Source organism: Anolis sagrei, chromosome 4 (assembly GCF_037176765.1).
Source record: "Anolis sagrei isolate rAnoSag1 chromosome 4, rAnoSag1.mat, whole genome shotgun sequence".
NCBI lineage: Eukaryota > Metazoa > Chordata > Lepidosauria > Squamata > Dactyloidae > Anolis > Anolis sagrei.
Window position 1 is genome coordinate 48,681,410 of NC_090024.1, and position 18,303 is coordinate 48,699,712.

The following is an 18,303-nucleotide window of genomic DNA, read 5'->3' on the forward strand; positions in this document are numbered from 1 at the left end:
AAAGCAAACATTTGCTGATAAATCAGCCCCATTTTAAAGACTTATGGAGTACAGCTGATGCCTTTTCTGCAAAATCCATTGTATACAGATCTTGTTATGAACAGCTTTGTGTAAATGGCTATTGTTCAGAAACTTTGTACTGTTGCCAAACTTTTTGTAACCCCAACACTGAGCTAAGGAGACTATTTGGATTCAGAAACCAAAGTTTAAGCAGTGTTCTAAGGCATCTCAACTTAATGCTGCCATTGCAATCATAATACAGGCAAAAGTAATAGGAGAACAGAAAGGTCAACCAGTTAAAGAGGCAAGTAAATAATGTGGCTGCTGGAGTTATTTTTTTTTATAGCAGAAACAGAACTTTGGACTTCTTCCTCAGTATGCTGGTATGGGAAATAATTCATATATATGCACATGTGTGAATTAGTCATGCTGAGAATAGAATATACATTTTTTTAAAAGGCGGTCTTGGGTTGGGAATAAAGTTTGACAAGGTAGTAAGTACAATGGCACCACAGTTGTAAAAAGTTTATTTTTTATTTCTCATTTAAGATGGTTAAGGCAACAGACTTTAAGCAAATTAGAATCATTTTGTAAGTGAGTAATTAGACAAGCAAATGCTCATCTGTACAACTTACTACTAAAAATGTCTATGGAATGATAAATACGAGCTATGCTCAGTGTAACCGGCATGCTTTGTAAACATGATTACTAGAACCAGTTAACTATCATTACACATAATTGAAAGATCAATGCAGACAGAATGGTAGTAGAAAAACGAATTCGTCTCGAAAAAGTACAAGCAGCAGCTGTATACTTTGATCACAAACAGCAAATACTAACACTTTCAAGGTACACTGATTTTTTTATCTATGCCAATAGCTTACAGAAAGTGGTTGGAACTTTACAGCAAAACCTTATGAAAAAGCGTTATACAGTTCGTTTTGTCAAACCTAGTATAAGGCTGCAATGTGAACCAGGTAATATGTTGGATTGGACATTCCCAGCCATAACATAATGCAAATGCTCAATATAGCATCATTTATCTTGGCTTAAAGAAAGGCTCATGTGCAGAACAAATGTTGCAAAGTAATAACAGGCCATGATCAGCAGTGTTTCTTCATTAGATGTCTCCAAAAGTAATCTTAAACCTCGGGAATACTGTGATCCATCAGGCTTTTCATAACGCTTGAAGCCATCCTGAAAGTAATAAAATATTTAGTAAGATTAATAGAATAGGGAGAAATATTTCAAGCCCCCAAGGGTACAAAAGGGAGCAAAATGCTAAACCTGTCACATTCATTGATCTTTACTGTATTTCCCTGAAAATGAGACCTAATCTGAAAATAAGCCCTAGAATGATTTTTCAGGATGCTCATACTATATAAGCCCTAAAATAAGCCCCAGTTAAGATTGTCAACCAGACGGACTAATTTAGTACATCCCTTGCAACACATAACAGATGTATGTATTTATAAAGTAACAATATATAATTAAATATAAATATATAAGATTATTGGTATTAATACTTAAAAGGCAATATAAATTATAATTAAGTATTTGTAAATACCCAAGAGAACGCCTTTGGAAGAGAGGTAAACAGATAAACTTGAGACTTATTGTCAAATGACCAATTGGAGTACACGAATCCACAACACACTTGTTAACGAATCTTCATAATTCAGTGTGTGTAGTTTCCAAGAGAAACATGATTCATATTGGTTCACATTCTCAAAAATACACAGCAAAATCAAAACAATCTTCAGCAATGTTCTCCATCCTTTCAAATTGCTGCCTCAACATTTTATTTCACCTACTTAAAATGGGAGAAATATTTTGACACATACCTCTTAATCATGTGTTCAAAGATCTGAGAAGGCATAATGGTGATGGTCACTATATTTCCAGCTGTTGACAAGATGTCTGCAATTTGGGAATCCTATAAAGAATTCAAGAAATTAAACATTCTTAGGAACTTATTGATAAAAAAAATGTCACAGCCATAGTTTTTTTTTAACTAAAAATGATCTAAAGTTTATTTTTTAGTCATTTTGAGGTATATTGAGTGAGCATGAGTGTCTTTTTAAAAATATGCACGTATGACAATATAGGTTACAGTCAGCTCATTTCAGTGGAAGCCAAAAGGTAAAACACTTGAACAGCACCAGTACACTTCTGTAGTGGCTAAAGCTCTCAGGAGGTATTTAAACAGAGACTGGATGACCATCGAGGGGTGCTTTAATTGTACGTTCCTGGCTAGCTGAAGGGGGGGGGGGGAGAGGTTGGATTAGATGTAGGGGCGGCCAACACACTCCCTCTAAGCAGCTGCCAGGCAGTCTTTGCTTGAGGGGATGGGGGAGCACTTTTCAAACAACACACTAGAGGCTTATAGGCAACTCACTGTGTTGCAACACAATTTGGAAATTTCTGACCTAGTTAAATGACCAGTAACCTAACAAAAGGCTCATATGCACAGCAAGGTTGCCTTTTTACTTCATACTCAAGGCTAGCACATTAACAATAAAGAGTACACAGCCACTATCAAACAACTGAACATATATTTCTAGCTATTTCCTATCAATTTTTTAGAAATACAAGTGAGTAAAACACACAACAATAAGAAAACTCAATTGAACTGGATGCTCTAACTGACATGAGGAACTGCATCATAAAAGAAAGAGAAATGAAGAAGCTGGGATGATACTGATATTCTACTCCAGGCATGGGCAAACTTCCCCTCCTGATGTTTTGGACTTCCACAATTCCTAAAACGAATTGTGGAGATTGAAGTCCAAAACACCTGGAGGGACGAAGTTTGCCCATGCGTGCTCTATTCAAATGAGGGCAGAAAGACCATATTGCTTCATCATTACCACACAGATACATTGACTGCTGCTACCCAATTTATAAAGCTGAAAGCGAAGTAGACAACTTGCCTAAGATTCAAAGTATTCCTGCAGAACATGCCCACATTAATCTTGAATATACAAATCATATTGTCTATTCCTGGGCTTCTTAAACTGTGTGTTCCGACCCCAAATGTGGTCTCCTTAGCTCAATGTTGGAGTTCCGAAAAAATTGGCAACAGCAAAAGTTTTCTGAATGTCACCTAGTTGTAGACACTTACAGAATCTGTTTTGCAGGGTTTACAGTGGGTTCTGCAGAAGATGCTTCAGTTTTACTTCATAAAAAGGAAAATTAGCTTGTTTGGCAAGCCTTACAAATGCTGATTTGTTATCAGTAAATGATTGATTTTTATACCTATTTTAAATACCTGTATTTAAAATAGGTATAAATAGGGGTCACATAAAGGCCAAAAGTGGAAAAGTCTGAGATGTCATGGTCTATTGAATATCTGTTAAATCTTATAAATGTTCTCTGGAATCATCATCACACCCTACAGGAATTAAATTAATGCAGCAAAACAGAAAAAAATCATATGACAAATCGCTCATATGGTCAGATTTTTTTCTGTAATTGTGGACTACAAATTAAGGGGAATTTATCTATACCTCAGCATTATCTTCATTATCCAGTTTATTTATATATGCATTCACAAGGTATTGCACTTACCTTGAGGCCAATTACATTCTGTCCATTGATTTCACAGATGCTATGTTCAGTCAGAAGTCCATTTCTAGCAGCAGAGCTGTCTTTCACTATTGATGTTATTTTTCCATTTTTGAAAATGAAGCCAACATGCCCTGTGCTGTCCTTGTGCATGGTAATAGTTCGCCCAAAAGGCCTGTTTTTTTATTTAAAAAATAATGTTTTTACAACTCATTGGCACCTTAGTACATTCATAAAATATTTTAAATAAATTTAATGTGAACTTATTGATTTCACATTACATCACACAGCTGGAGACTCAAACAAAATCTTAGCAACCCGCCTTACCAATACAGCCCCCAAGAAATTGTTAACCAGATTTCCTGAAGCTTTACCTGTCACGAACAATCATTGTAATTCTCTCTCCAGGAACTTGCTTCAAAACTTTATGTGCTTTATCAGAACTCCACCCTGCACAGTTTTCACCATTAATCTGCAAAACTTGGTCCCCAAACCGCAGGCCAGAAAGTGATGCCGGAGAATTTGCTTGAACCAACTGGACAAATATACCCTAAGAAAGACAGGACACCACATTAAGATAAACCAAGTATTTTACCAAATGTGTGCGAAAAATAGCAAAGAGAATTAATACATGTGCACTGGCAATTAACTACTAATTTTTAACAGCCAAACATTTTTCTCCTCCTAAACAAAATATACGATGGATATATCAAAAGATGTTCAGCTACTTGTCTGTGAAATTAATATGATCAATCCTGTTATCTGTGAAAATACCTATTTAAGACTGCTAACAAACAAGATATCAGTTGTGCAATGAGCAGCCATGCAAGATGGTATTGCAAGCCCAATCCACTCTTGCTACCTTGAACTAAATCCAGACATTCTGTAAGGAAAATAAATGCCCAACTGTTTCCAAAGGGAAAAATACAGTTATAAAACACCCATAAGATTATAGCTGATGTAGTAGACTGCCAAAACATTAAGAAAGCAAACAAATTCGACCAAGGAAGAATCCCTGTGGGTAAGGAATTCTATAACATCTTGGCAGTTTTTGACTCTAAACAGCAGAAGTTATAATACAGACATGATCTTTATCATACATACATTGTCCACTGATTTAAGCCGAAGACCAATTTTTCCATCCTGATCTTTACATAAGATTATTTCACGGATTCCTTGCTTGATTTCTGCTCGACGAATTCCAACATCGTTTCCAGTGACAGGAGCAACCATGCAATTCACTGCAGAAGGTCTTGCAACAATCTGAGAGTTAGGAAATGTGCATATTATTTATAGGCCTCTGATATGAACAGTATATCCATAAATGTGGTATTTTAGGACAAAAAAAAATAAATGGTGCATACAGACAACATAATTTTACTATTTTAGGACAAAGATAGCTATTTCACAACTTATTTATGTAATTTATATCTTGTCTTTTCCCCAGCACAGATCCCAAGAGCTGGCAGCTACATGTCAAACATACATATTAATTGCTTTTACAGGACTCCTATAACGTATATGAAATAGAACATCTAATGGGTTCTTGCTATTCAAGTAACCAAAAGAATCTTCCCTTTAACAAAAAAAGAGCAGCAAATCCCAAAAGCTCAAAAAAATCTGAAACTGATGTTGTTACACTAATACTTACTTCCTGAGAATGTACAGCAGGAACTACTGTCATGTTTCTCTGTATCTCTTCTTCATTCAGGCTTAAACCCATATATTGGGTAAGTTCAGGATACAATCTGGGATATAAATCTAAAGGAAGTTTAAAATACATTAAGTAATAACTTGAGAGATTTTCTAGAAAAGCACTTGAAAAACATCACTTGATCCAGTAGTTTACAAGCAATCTTCGAGTGCAGCATTAACAAGGAAATGCTACTTTCTTCTAAGAGAAGCTTCCACAGCTATTGGTATGTTTCTGGCCTAGAAAGTTTTCTAAATCTTGGAATTAAAGTTATTGGAAATATTTTATTTTTATGCTCCTCTTCTGGTTAAAGATACAGAGAGAGGGGAAGCCTTCCTCTCATTCCCGCATGGCTTCTAGGATATGTTTGAATTAAATGAAAGAGAGGATTTTCCCAATAAAAACTTTCAGATTCTTGAATATATTCCCAAGGAAGATGAGGATCATTCCTCTCCTTTGGCTTCAGATATTTTTTAATATGTAAAAACGATTGGTGGTGATCAAGGACACCTGACTAGGTTGGTGCTGTGCTTTGGTTTTACTGGTGTAATTTATCGTATATACTCGAGTATAAGCTGACCCGAACAAAGGCACCTAACTTTACCACAAAAAACTAGGAAAACATATTGACTCAAGTATAAGCAGATGGTGGGAAATGCAGCAGCTACTTGTAACTTTCAAAATAAAAATAGATATCAATAAAATTATATTAATGGAGGCATCAGTAGGTTAAATGTTTTTGAATATTTACATAAAACTGTAATTTAAGATAAGACTGTCGTTGGTTTACTCCCAACTCTGAGTAAACCATTATTCTAACCTTCTTCACTGTAAATGTACTTATGCATCCTTCCAATAATAATAGAGTAAAATAATAAATGTAATAAAAATAATTGAGTAAAATAATGTAAATGTAATAATACTAATAGAGTAAAATAAAGTAATAGTAATAATATAATAGAGTAAAATAATAAATGTAATAATAATAATAATAATAATAATAATAATAATGAAGTAAAATAATAAATAACTTTGACTCGAGTAGAGGGGGGCTTTCTCAGCCTAAAAAAGGCCTATACAATAAATCTGTTTTCATGGTTTAATCTGAATGTTATTCTTACTAGATTTCTTCAGTGTTATGTTAAATAGAAATGTGGGCTATACATTTGACAAATATCCCACCCGACCATCTCTGATTCAGAGATATTTGGAAAACAGGTGTACATTTGGACTGTAACAAAAAGATCATCATATATAAGAAATGCAAGAGTTGATATAATAAGCTAGGGTGCATAATAATGATAAGCATCTGGGCAATTTTATTTGCTATACTTTGGTTTTGATGTTATTTGGATTTAATGTCTTGCCTTGTTTTTCTAATACTGGTTTTTATGTTATACCTCCCACCCACGCTTCTCCCACCCCGCTGTCTATAATCACTTACTTCCATCTTGAAAGGCAGGTGCTGAGGCTTCAGAAAGAATTGCTGGGTTAGCTGGGTTTGAAGCAAAAGATGTCTGGGCCTACAAAGAAGGAATGCATTTTATGGAGCTTGTTTAAAAGTATAATAATCTCATATACAAATTAATCATGTCTACATGAATTTCTTAACTGTGCAAGAAAACATGCCCCCCCTTTCTGCCCTGAAATTTAACATCTATAGCTGGATAGGCATTATATTCCTAGCTATAATGAGGTGTTTCCCCTCAATCTTCAATAAAAAATAATTTCTACTATAAGATGTCCTCTGACATACCTGAATTACTTTGTCTACCTTCAGGTCTTCCAAGGAAGGATACAGAGACATTTTCAAATAGTTTCACTGGAAGAAAAAACAAACACAAAAAGGAATCCTGAAATTAGTAAAACATTCTTAGGTCCACTTGTGACAGAACCGATGTATCTATGCTTGCATGTATCTAAAGGAGCCATTTGTGAGACCTATATTTAAAAAGCCATCCCCGAACCCCTCTATAATGAACAAGTATTGGCCAGTGTTCAACTTCCCCTTTCTGAGCAAGGTCTTGAAGCATGTGGTGGCCTCCCAACTCCAAGGATTTGTGGATGAAATAAATTGTCTAGATCCATTTCAATCTGGTTTCAGGCCTGGCTGTGGAACAGAGACAGCTTTGGTCGCTTTGGTGGATGACCTACAAAGAGAGCTAGACATTGTTGTTTGGTTCTCCTGGACCTCTCAGCAGATTACAATACCATTGACCATGGTATCCTTCTGGGTCATCTTGCCAGATAGGACTGGGATGTATTGTTTTACAGTGGCTCCATTCCTTCCTGGAAGGCTGTAACCAGAAGGTGGTGCTGGGGGACTCCTGTTCAAACCGCTAGCCCACTACTGGGCTAGCGGTTTGAACAGGAGACCGCTAGCCCAGTAGTTCTCAACCTGGGGTCCCCAGATGTTTTTGGCTTTCAACTCCCAGAAATCCTAACAGCTGATAAACTGGCTGGGATTTCTGGGAGTTGTAGGCCAAAAACATCTGGGGACCCCAGGTTGAGAACCACTGTGCTAGCCATTGACCTGTGGGGTTCTTCGAGGTTACATTTTGTTTCCCATGCTGTTTAACATACACATGAAACCGCTGGGAGAGGTCATCCGGAATTTTGGAGTATGGTGTCACCTGCGTGCAGATGGCACCCAGCTTTATTACTCCTTTCCACCTAATGCCCAGGAAGCTGTCCTGACCCTAAATCAGTGCCTGTCATCAGTAATGGACTGGATGAGGGCAAACAAACTGAAACTTAATTAGAGAAGACAGACTGACTCCTGGTAAGTTGGAAGGTAGACCAAGGAATAGGGATTCAGCCTGTGCTGGGTGGCGTCACACTCCCTCTGAGGACACAGGTCCACAGATTGGGGGTCCCCCTAGACTTGGCATTGAACCTGATGGTCCAGGTATCAGCGGAGGGCCTTTGCAGAATTAAAACTTGTGTGCCAACTGCCCCTGTTTCCTTGAGAAGCCAGATCTGGTACATGCCTTAGTTACATCCCATCTGGATTACTGTAACATGCTCTACATAGGGTTGCCTCTGAAGACTGCTCAGAAACTTTAGTTGATCCAAAGAGCTGCAGACAAGTTGCTAACTGGAGCTGGCTACAAGAAGTGAGCAACCCCCCTGTTGAAGCAGCTCCATTGACTGCCAGTCTGCTACCTGGCACAATTCAAACTGCTGGTTATGACCTTTAAAGCTTTACGGTTCAGCTCCAGGCTATTTGGCCAATTGTATCCCCTTGTACGAACCTTCATGGGCCCTGAGATCTTTAGGAGAGGCCCTTCTCTCAGTGACATCTCAATTTCAAGCTCGGTTGGTGAAAACTAGAACATGAGAACATTACTCATGTTCTAGTTTTCATTAAATTTCCAGAAGATACTAGAAATTGAGAGACTAATTTATGTTTGGAAAAATATGTATAAACATTTTAAAATAAGATTCTATATTTAATCTTGAATATCTGGGCCTGAACTTTGGAAGTGAGAGAGAAAGTTCCAGCTGTTGAAGTATCTCAGCCCTAGAAGTAAAGCATCTCATCACAAGGCAAGTTAAATATTGCTCTGAATTTAGCAACATGGTAAGAAGCTTGTTCCCCATTCTGATAATAAAGAACTTTGCTTTTTAGTTAAGTCAGACCAATTAAAAAAGAAAGGTGAAGCTTGGAACTGAGCAGGTTCCAGTGGATAGCCAGAATATTTCACAGAAAGTCATATGAAAAATTAGCAGTTTACTGAAAAGAAATTATGGTTATATTCTACAGTTCCACACACAGCTTGACAGGTAAAGCTGAGGGCTATCAATGCATAGATGAGACACTGCCATAGTACTGGTTTACATTATAGAGAAAGGTTTACTTTTGGGGGTAATAGGAAATGTATAGAAAAGAGACTCAGTACATAATATCAAGGAGATGGCAGAGCAGTATTTATTTAAACTGACTCCCAGGAAAAGCAAACAGAAGCTGAGCAAAATCCAGTTCAGGATGAATCATCCCTAGGAAATGAGGATGGAAATCTATTTGTTCAAATACAAACACATCAGAAAAAAGCCATGAGAATACAGCAGAACATGAAAGCTTAGCGGTGTGCAATATGTTATTTTCCAGATCAGGGGTCCTCAAACTAAGGCCCAAGGGCTGGAAACAGCCCTCCAAGGTCATTTACCTGGCCCTCACTCATGGTCAACGTAAGTCTGAAACGACTTGAAAGCTGACAACAACAACAATCCTATCCCATCAGCCAAAAGCAGGCCCACACTTCCCATTGAAATACTAATAAGTTTATATTTGTTAAAATTGTTCTTCATTTTTTATTGTATTGTTTTTAAGTGTTTTTTTGCACTAAAATAAGATATGTGCAGTGTGCATAGGAATTCATTCTTTTTTTTCCACATTATAATCCGGCCCTCCAACAGTTTGAGGGACTGTGACCTGGCCCTCTGTTTAAAAAGTTTGAGGACCCCTGTTCCAGATGATTTGGCCTGCAGCTCTCAGATTTCTGGACCATTCACTACATTGGCTTTTTTTAATCCAAAACTTTTCAAGAACATAGAATGGATATCAATTGGTTTTTTAAAAATTTAACTGATATTTAAAAATAAGAATTGAAAGTCTAAATGGCTCTAAAATGCCTCTCATTCAAACAGTCAGTCCCCAGGCTGAAAATAAGATTCTGTAGGTTTGTTCTTAAGTTGAATTTGTATGTAAGTCAGAACAGGTACATTTTTAAAGCATAACTCCAGTGATGTATGTATGCATGTATATATAGATAGTAGGCCTGTTTGATCAAGAAAAAATTTGTTTCTAAATTCGATTCTTAATTGGGGTGTTTTTTTGTTTCGATATTAAAAATATTTACAAAACTTTCCAAAAAATGTTTTGTTATTTACGAATTTTCGTTATTATTTACAAAACATTTTAGAAAAAAAAATTTTCTTGATCAAACAGGCTAAGTGTGAATGAATGTTGCAGTAATGGTCACCTTGATTAGCATTGAATGGCTTTCTCCCACCCTGGACATTCGATAATATTAGATGATATATAACTCACCATTTGCCTAGTTTCCAACAGACCTCTGAGGATGCCTGCCATAGATGTGGGCAAAATGTCAGGAGAGAATGCTTCTGGAACATGGTCATACAGCCCTGAAAAGTCACACAAGCGGCCTCCGCGCACCGCGGAGGCCGCTTGTGAGCGCGCGCGCGCCATCCAATGGGCTCCGGCTTCTGCGCCCCCCTCCTCCTCCTCCCCCTCCTCCTCCCAGCTGGGGGGAGGAGGAGGAGGAGGAGGGGGGCGCAGAAGCCGGAGCCCGATGGCGCGCGGAGGCCGCTTGTGAGCGCGCGCGCGCCATCCAATGGGCTCCGGCTTCTGTGCCCCCCTCCTCCTCCTCCCCCTCCTCCTCCCAGCTGGGGGGAGGAGGAGGAGGAGGAGGAGGAGGGGGGCGCAGAAGCCGGAGCCCGATGGCGCGCGGAGGCCGCTTGTGAGCGCGCGCGCGCCATCCAATGGGCTCCGGCTTCTGCGCCCCCCTCCTCCTCCTCCCCCTCCTCCTCCCAGCTGGGGGGAGGAGGAGGAGGAGGAGGAGGAGGGGGGCGCAGAAGCCGGAGCCCGATGGCGCGCGGAGGCCGCTTGTGAGCGCGCGCGCGCCATCCAATGGGCTCCGGCTTCTGCGCCCCCCTCCTCCTCCTCCTCCTCCTCCTCCTCCCAGCTGGGAGGAGGAGGAGGAGGAGGAGGGGGCGCAGGAGCCGAGCCGATCGGATGGCGCGCGCGCTCCTGCGCCCTCCTCCTCCTCGCACCGCCCCTTCGCCCCGCCCGCCCCATTTACAGCAGCCTCCATCCCATTAACGAGCGGAGCTTCCGCTCGTAAAAAAAATGGGGCTGCTGCTTCGATATTTTCAAACCCTTCCGGGTTTGAAAATATGTTTTGATATCGCTTCGGATATGCAAAAAATAACGATTTTAATACGAAATAACGAATCAACGAAACGAAACCGACAGGCCTAATAGATAGCATAGGAAAGGGTTAACACCGCTGTGGTGTTGGTTTTGCTGTCTGTGTCCCCTGTTCAGTGTGATAGTCAGATATCCTTTGGATGATAGTGTGATAGTTAGGCATCCTTTGGATGATAGAGTGACATCTACAACCATCTTCAGCCAAGCAGTTCTGTGTCTGCTTTGCTTTATGCTCCTCTAGGGAGACTGCCCTACCTATAAAACTTACAGTAATTAAAAGTTCCTAGATGTATAGGACAGTGGATATTACAGCTAGCTAACTTCACTGGCTACCAATCTATTTCCAGTACAAAGTGGTTGCTAGATCCTATGAAGCTTCATACAGCTTGGGTCCAGGCTATCTGAAAAAAATGTGTTTTCTAATAATATGTGCCTGCAGGGCATGCCTATGATATTTGGAAAATTTTAAAGGAGGACAAAGATATAATATGAATAATGGAAAGTTGGTATGACTCTCTGGGAGTATTGAGCTGTTATTGCTGTGCACAAAAGACTGCTTTCCTCTGTGGTGTAACTATAGGTGACAAAAATTACTGGGCTTGGGGGGAAAATTATTGTAATGTTGGGGACTTTGCATCATCGTCCACCCGTAACACTTGGAATAATAAAATTGCAATGGAGAATGAAATCAGGAAGGCAACCAAATGAAGAAGAATTGTAGAACTGGGCAATTCCAATTACCCCAATAGCAACTGGATAAATGAACATTCTAATAATGAAGAAATGGCTGTATATTCAAACAGTCAATTAGATGGAAGGTAACTCAACTCTAAATGGTGCCCATGACAAGGATGAATGTTGTTGTGCACAAATTGGAAATGGGCAGTGACTACGGTAGTATCTAACTGAATTCATAGACAAGTGGAAATGGCTGGAGAAATCTAACACAGTCACAATAACTTCAAAAATTAAAAGAATTATAAAAAGGGCACTTCCAATGAAAGTCAAAACTCTCCAAAATACTTCACAGGTACTTGAAGTCACAATAAAAGAAGACCATGTAGAATGTATAATGCAGAGCAGTAAAGATATCTCTAATTAACAGATTATCTGCATGGTTAAAAAGTGTCAAGAAGTCTATTTTTAAAAGCCTGTCTCAGAATATGGTGGTTTTTGCCTAAATAAAAACATAAAAACAAACATGCACAAAAAGAATAGAAAAAAAACAGAGCATATCTAATAACGTTGACACTTCTATACATACACACATACATACAGACATAATATATATACAGGTAGTCCCTGAGTTACAAACATCTGACTTACAAAGGACTCATAGTTAAGAACATGGGTAAGACAGCAGGAAGTGAGAGCAATCTACCCTAGGAAGAGAAATTCACTCCTGAAAGAGTTATCATGGGGAAAGGGTATCGCCACAGAAGCTTTCTCACCCAATACTTGTTTCCACAACAAGCCATTTTTTTTTTCAAAATCCAATTATCACAGGGACATAAAGTGAGGTGAAATCTTCTGAAAACAAAACTAATGCATTAGGGATGTTAAGCTTTCCCCATGCTATTCAATCTATCTATCTATCTTTGGATGGAGTTACACTTAAAATATACCTGTTCCAACTTACAAACACACTCAACTGAAGAACCTATCTTGTTCATAACTTTGGGAATGCTTGTATACCACATATACATATACATGCAAATGGCAGAAGAAGGGAGGCAATTCAAATGAACTGGAAAAATAGTTAAAAGAGTATAAGAGTGACTGGATGATTAGTTTAAAAAGCACTAAAGGAAATCAATGAGACTGCAGAGAAATTTATCTTTCTTCACTTCCTATGATATGCCGTATATCACATATCCATTGCTTCATCTGATATTCTCAGGAAAGCGACAAACAGAAACAAACAGTGGTGACAAGTTATGAAATTCTAGACTCTGCTGACAAAAATGAAAACAAGCCACAAGATTCAAATAGTGACCTCATCAAAGCTGATCAAATATAGTAGTCATGAGAGAAGACATTATATTTTGGACCAGTAACTGGTTATACAAAACACAGGGAGTAAGAATACATGGACACATCTTGCAATGATATACTACAAAAATCAGATTTCCCGTAGGCCAGTACTTTTTTTTTTTTTGTCATGTGAGGAGCGACTTGAGAAACTGCAAGTTGTTTCTGGTGTGAGAGAATTGGCCGTCTGCAAGGACGTTGCCCAGGGGACGCCAGGGCAGTACTGAAATTGGCTTTTGCTATCATGTTAAAAAATGCAGTGGAAATAAGGCTAAGAAATGAGATGGTAAAGCTGACTAAATCAAAATTGTTTAAGCAAATTGAAACAAATGAAATTACAAAGTTCCAAACTAGGGAAATGGGTACTAAAATAGCAAAGGCAATTCATTCTAAACAAATGTAAGGTGATACTGAAAGACACACATGCTCAATTCTAATATCACATATACAGTGAAAGGAAATGACTTCGCAATGAAAGTGAATTGCTAGGAAAATTATGATGGTATATTGCTCAATGCATATGTTTAAGCAAAAGGAATTCCTGTATGGTGGGATCTGTTTGGGAAAAAAACTGAAGCCACAAATATCAATCTTTTGTACAGTTCTATGCTGCTTCAACGCCTATAATAAGCTACTGAATTTGGGTCATCATATCTTAAGACATACAGGTGAGTTCAATTTACATTACTCACAACCAGAATGCATAGCTCTCTCAGCACACCTGAGAAGTGGAGTGAAACAGAGGTGAGTGTGTGAGAAAGGTGAGTTGAGCTGAGATGCAGCTTTGCCATAAAGCGACTGGACAGTGTTACCTTCCTAAGCTGGAGGAATGGGAAAAGTAACTGCAGTCTTGTTATCACTGAATGAAAGGGTTACAATAGGAAAAAGTACACTTTGCTAGTGGGTAACAGTATCAACAGTCACTTGTGGTGAGATAACTGAAATGGCCATCTTTGTTGTTACCCAGTTCCTTACGTCAGTTACAATAAAAGTCTAGGAGACCAACTTTAACACAAACTGAAACTCCTCTGTGTATTGCAGAGCAGATGAAAACATAGAAAATAGCCAGCCAATAGCTAGTGACCTGAGGAAGCCTCACTATAAGTCAACGTAATATTTTAGCTTAGAAAATAGCAAGAGAAAATAATAAAGGTATGTAAAACTATGTATGAAACAGCATCAACTTCCCAAAACCGGGAAGGGGGATTTCGAGCTAAAACAGTTTGTCAAACAATTATCTCAACAAATTCTGGTAATACTAGTGACTCACATGTTTTGGAAACTCTGATGGGGAATTAGATGGCTCTTCAGAAACAAAATACTGTAATCTATTGTAAAACAGAACACAAAATAATACAATATCACTATATTTTCTCATCCAGATTTTACACTGAAATTGAAAACATGGATGTAGTACTGAACACCTTTACTAGCCATTCAGCCTTACAGAACCCAGTAGACTTTATTGCAAACAAAAACATAGAACTTACTGAATTTACCCTCAGTAGTCATCTAATATTATTAAATACAAAAGTTAGGATGGACCATGTGAGACCTGAACAGGTCTGTTGACTTGAGGGAATGTCTCAACTGACCACTTAATATAGATTGAAGGCGGGATTGTCCCATGCACAGGGTTGCCAAAAGTAAAGTCAATTCTAGGATAGCTAGCAACCACCATATGGTCACATGTACACACAGAGATGACAGAGAATGTATATATTAAGACATAGTTGGAATCAAGGCAGCAACCAATACACCCCAATTTTATCTCTCTTGGTTTGTGGTTTTAAAAACCAAAACAGGCAACTCCTAGTAACATCTAAAGTACACACACCCGCAGCAATGGAAAAGACATCACGTCACGCAGAAAAACCAACAACTTCCTTCTCCCACCTTTCAGCAAACATCCTGTAACAAAACTGAAAATGGATGCCTCCTCCTCCTCCATTTGTGACTCCTCTGAGGAATCAAAGCCTCTCAGTGCTTCTCTCCCCCACCAACCAAGAACCTATTTCAAGGAAAAAGGGAACTGGCAAAGCTTTTGCTTGCCTCTCCTCCTTCCCTCCCTGCTCAATCTGGGCCTCTGTCCCAAGTAGGAGGAGGAGGGGGGAGAAGGAGAAAGGAGGGAGTGAAGAAGGGGAATGAGAAAGCAGAGGAAGAGAGAGAGGAAGAGGGGGGGGGGAAGAAAAGAAGGGTGGAAGAGCAGGAGAAGGGAAAAAGAGGAAAACTTATGAAAATTTGAGAGAGAATGGGGAGGAAGAGGAGGAAGAAGAGAAGGAGAAAGAGGCTGGAAAGAAAGGAGGACAGATGAAAGTGAGAAAGGAAGAGGAGTACGAGGAGGAACAAAATGAGAGAGAAAGGGAGGAAGGGAGAAGGAGAAAGTAAGAGAAAGAAGAGGTGAAGGAGGAGAAAGAGGAGGGGAGAAAATTAGGATGGGGATATGAGGAGGAAGAAGAAATGGAGGAAGGGGGAGAGGAAGAGAAAGAAGTGGGGAAGGAGGAGAAAGAGAAGGAGAAAGAGGAGGTGGAGAAGAACGAGAACAGATGAAAATTAGAGAGGGGGAGTACGAGGAAGAGAAGGAGAAAGGAGGAGGAAGGGGCAGAGGAAGAGAAAGAACAGGAGGAGGAGGAGAAAGAGAAGGGGGAGAAGAAGGAGGACATGTGAAAATTAGAGAAGGGGAGTACAAGGAGGGGCAGGAAGAGAAAGAAGAGGGGAAGGAGGAGAAAGAGAAGGAGAAAGAGGAGAGGGAGAAGAAGGAGGACAGATGAAAATTAGAGAGGGAGAGTACAAGGAGCAAGAGGAGGAGAAAGGAGGGAGAGAAGGAGAAAGAATGAGAAAGAAGAGAAGGGGGAAGAAGAGAAAGAGGGAAGGAAAAGGAAGAGGAGAAAGAGGCAGAGAAGGAGGAGGGCAGATGAAAATTGGAGAGGAGTAGTACAGGAGGAAGGGAAGGAGAAAGAGGAGGGGGAGAAGCAGGAGGACAGATGAAAATTAGAAAAGAGAGGGAGTAGGAGGAGGAAGAGAAAAAAGAAGACGAGAGAGAGAGAGAAGGAGAAAGAAGCAGAGGTGAAGAAAAGATGAAAATTAAGAAAGAGAGGAGTACGAGGAGGAAGAGAAGAAAGAAGAGGAGAGAGAGAGGAGAAAGAAGAAGAGGTGGAGAAGAACAGATGAATATTAGAGAGAAGGGGGAGTACGAGGAGCAGCAAGAGGAGAAAGAAGAGGAGGGGAGGGAGAGGATGGAGTAGGAAGAGGGCGGGGGAGGTGAGTAAACCCCTCTCGCTGCCAAACGTCTTGTGTGTGTGTGTGTGTTGGGGAGGGGGCTTCAGGCGCTCTCCCTTTCTCTCCCAGACTCAGACGACCCTCCCCTTCTCTTCAGACACGTCTCGCCTCAGACCGAGACAAGGAGCAACAGCAGCCATACAAATCAAGGGGTGCCCACACACAAACACACACACTTTTCTTCCTCAGGTGACAAACAATCCCCACAAAATCACAAATGTGCGGGCTACGGAGGCGTCGCTTCTATTTGAGGAGGGTCCGAGGAACTAGGCCTCCTTTTCTGAGGGAGAAAGAAGGCGCCTCTCCCACCCCAACCCCACGGCCCTTGATCCACCCCAGGCCCCGGCCTCCCTCCCTCTCTCCCTCTCACACAAACACGGTTTTTGCTTCAAGTCGTTCTCACCGAGCGGCCTTGGCGACGACTCCTCTCCTCAGCCCGTTAGGCGACGACTCGAAGGCGGAGGTGCTTCCAGGAGGAACTGCCAGGGAGGGAGGGAGATAGGGAGGGAGAGACCTCCGCGCATGCGCAGACGCCTGCCCCCGGGAAGGCTCGTGACCGTGGGTGAAGGGACAGAAGGGAAAGCGCGGGAGGAGTCAAGGCTGGCTGGTGGGAGCCGCCTCCACTCTCTTTCTGAGAAGGGCTGGGAAACTTCTGTTCATATAATCCTTAAGTTGGAAGAGACCACAAGGGCCTCTGTACTATTGATCAGGTATGGGCAAGCTGGGGTAAAAAATGCTGCAAGAAACATTAACAACCTTAGATATGCAGATGATACCACTTTGATGATACCACTTGGTGGTATGGGCATACCAAATCACCTTGTCTTTTTCTTGAGGCAGACATGTAGCGGGGGGGGGGGGGCTTGAGGGGCTTCAGCCCCCCCCCCCCCCCCCGAAATTCTCATGGTGGTTCACGAAAAGTATGATATCTGGGATCCAATGCTGGTTGCATGTCACGGGTCAGAATTAGAGAAGCGAAGATATAACATATTTGAATGTGTTTGCATATGATATCCGGATAGCCTTAAGCACTATGCTCGGCTGTCCGTTCCCCCCCTTTCTGCCCCCGTTTCTGCCCTCCCCCCTTTCTGGCAAGCTATCTTGCCACGACTCTGTCACACCTGCATCTCTCACTTGCTGCGCTGTCTCAGCATTGGGTTCCAGCTATCATAGTTTCGCCCAGTTCCCAACAACTCAGCAAAGGTGATGGGTGTTCCACCCCAGGGAAAAAAAACAACATGGAGAGGGCCATGTGCTGAACTGAAACCAGGGAGCCTTTCTCATTAGGGCACATCTACACTGTAGAAATAATGCAGTTTGATGGCACTTTAACTGCCATGACTTGATGCTATGGAATCACATGAGTTGTAGTTTTACAAGGCCTTGAGCCTCCTCTGCCAAAGAGTGGTGGTACCTCGCCAAACTACAACTCTGAGATTTCCCATCACTTTTCTAATGAGTTTCAACATGGTATTGACCAGGCATGGGCAAACTTGGGCCCTCCAGGTGTTTTGGACTTCAACTCCCAGAATTCCTAACAGCTTCAGGCCCTTTCCTTTTCACTTAAGTGGCTGATGGGGGAAAGGGGCTGTTAGGAATTCTGGGAGTTGAAGTCCAAAACACCTAGAGGGCCTGTATTGACCATCACAGTATCTCTGATCAACATTTTTTGTTGAGGTAGTCATCACATTTCCTGAATTGTTTTGTTTTGGTTTTGTTTTGTTTGGGGTTTTTTTTGCCCCAGTGAGTCATTTTACTCCTTGTTTCCCCAGTTTGAAAA

At 40.6% G+C, this 18,303-nt stretch overlaps 1 protein-coding gene across 2 annotated transcripts; it reads right to left on the reverse strand.

Moving 5' to 3' along the window:
• Positions 1 to 515: 515 nt before the first annotated feature.
• SDCBP (syndecan binding protein) lies at positions 516 to 17,037 on the reverse strand. Of its 2 annotated transcripts, XM_060775364.2 has the most exons (10): positions 16,927 to 17,037; positions 14,515 to 14,572; positions 7,017 to 7,082; positions 6,705 to 6,783; positions 5,219 to 5,328; positions 4,672 to 4,830; positions 3,942 to 4,117; positions 3,571 to 3,742; positions 1,845 to 1,936; positions 516 to 1,197 (listed from the first exon to the last, which is right to left on the reverse strand). In XM_060775364.2, the coding sequence occupies exons 3-10, from the start codon at positions 7,065 to 7,067 to the stop codon at positions 1,143 to 1,145; spliced, it is 894 nt and encodes a 297-aa protein (XP_060631347.2). In that variant the 5' UTR covers positions 7,068 to 7,082; positions 14,515 to 14,572; positions 16,927 to 17,037; the 3' UTR covers positions 516 to 1,142. The 2 variants fall into 2 exon arrangements, with proteins under 2 accessions (XP_060631347.2, XP_060631346.2); XM_060775363.2 differs by lacking the exon at positions 14,515 to 14,572.
• Positions 17,038 to 18,303: the final 1,266 nt, after the last annotated feature.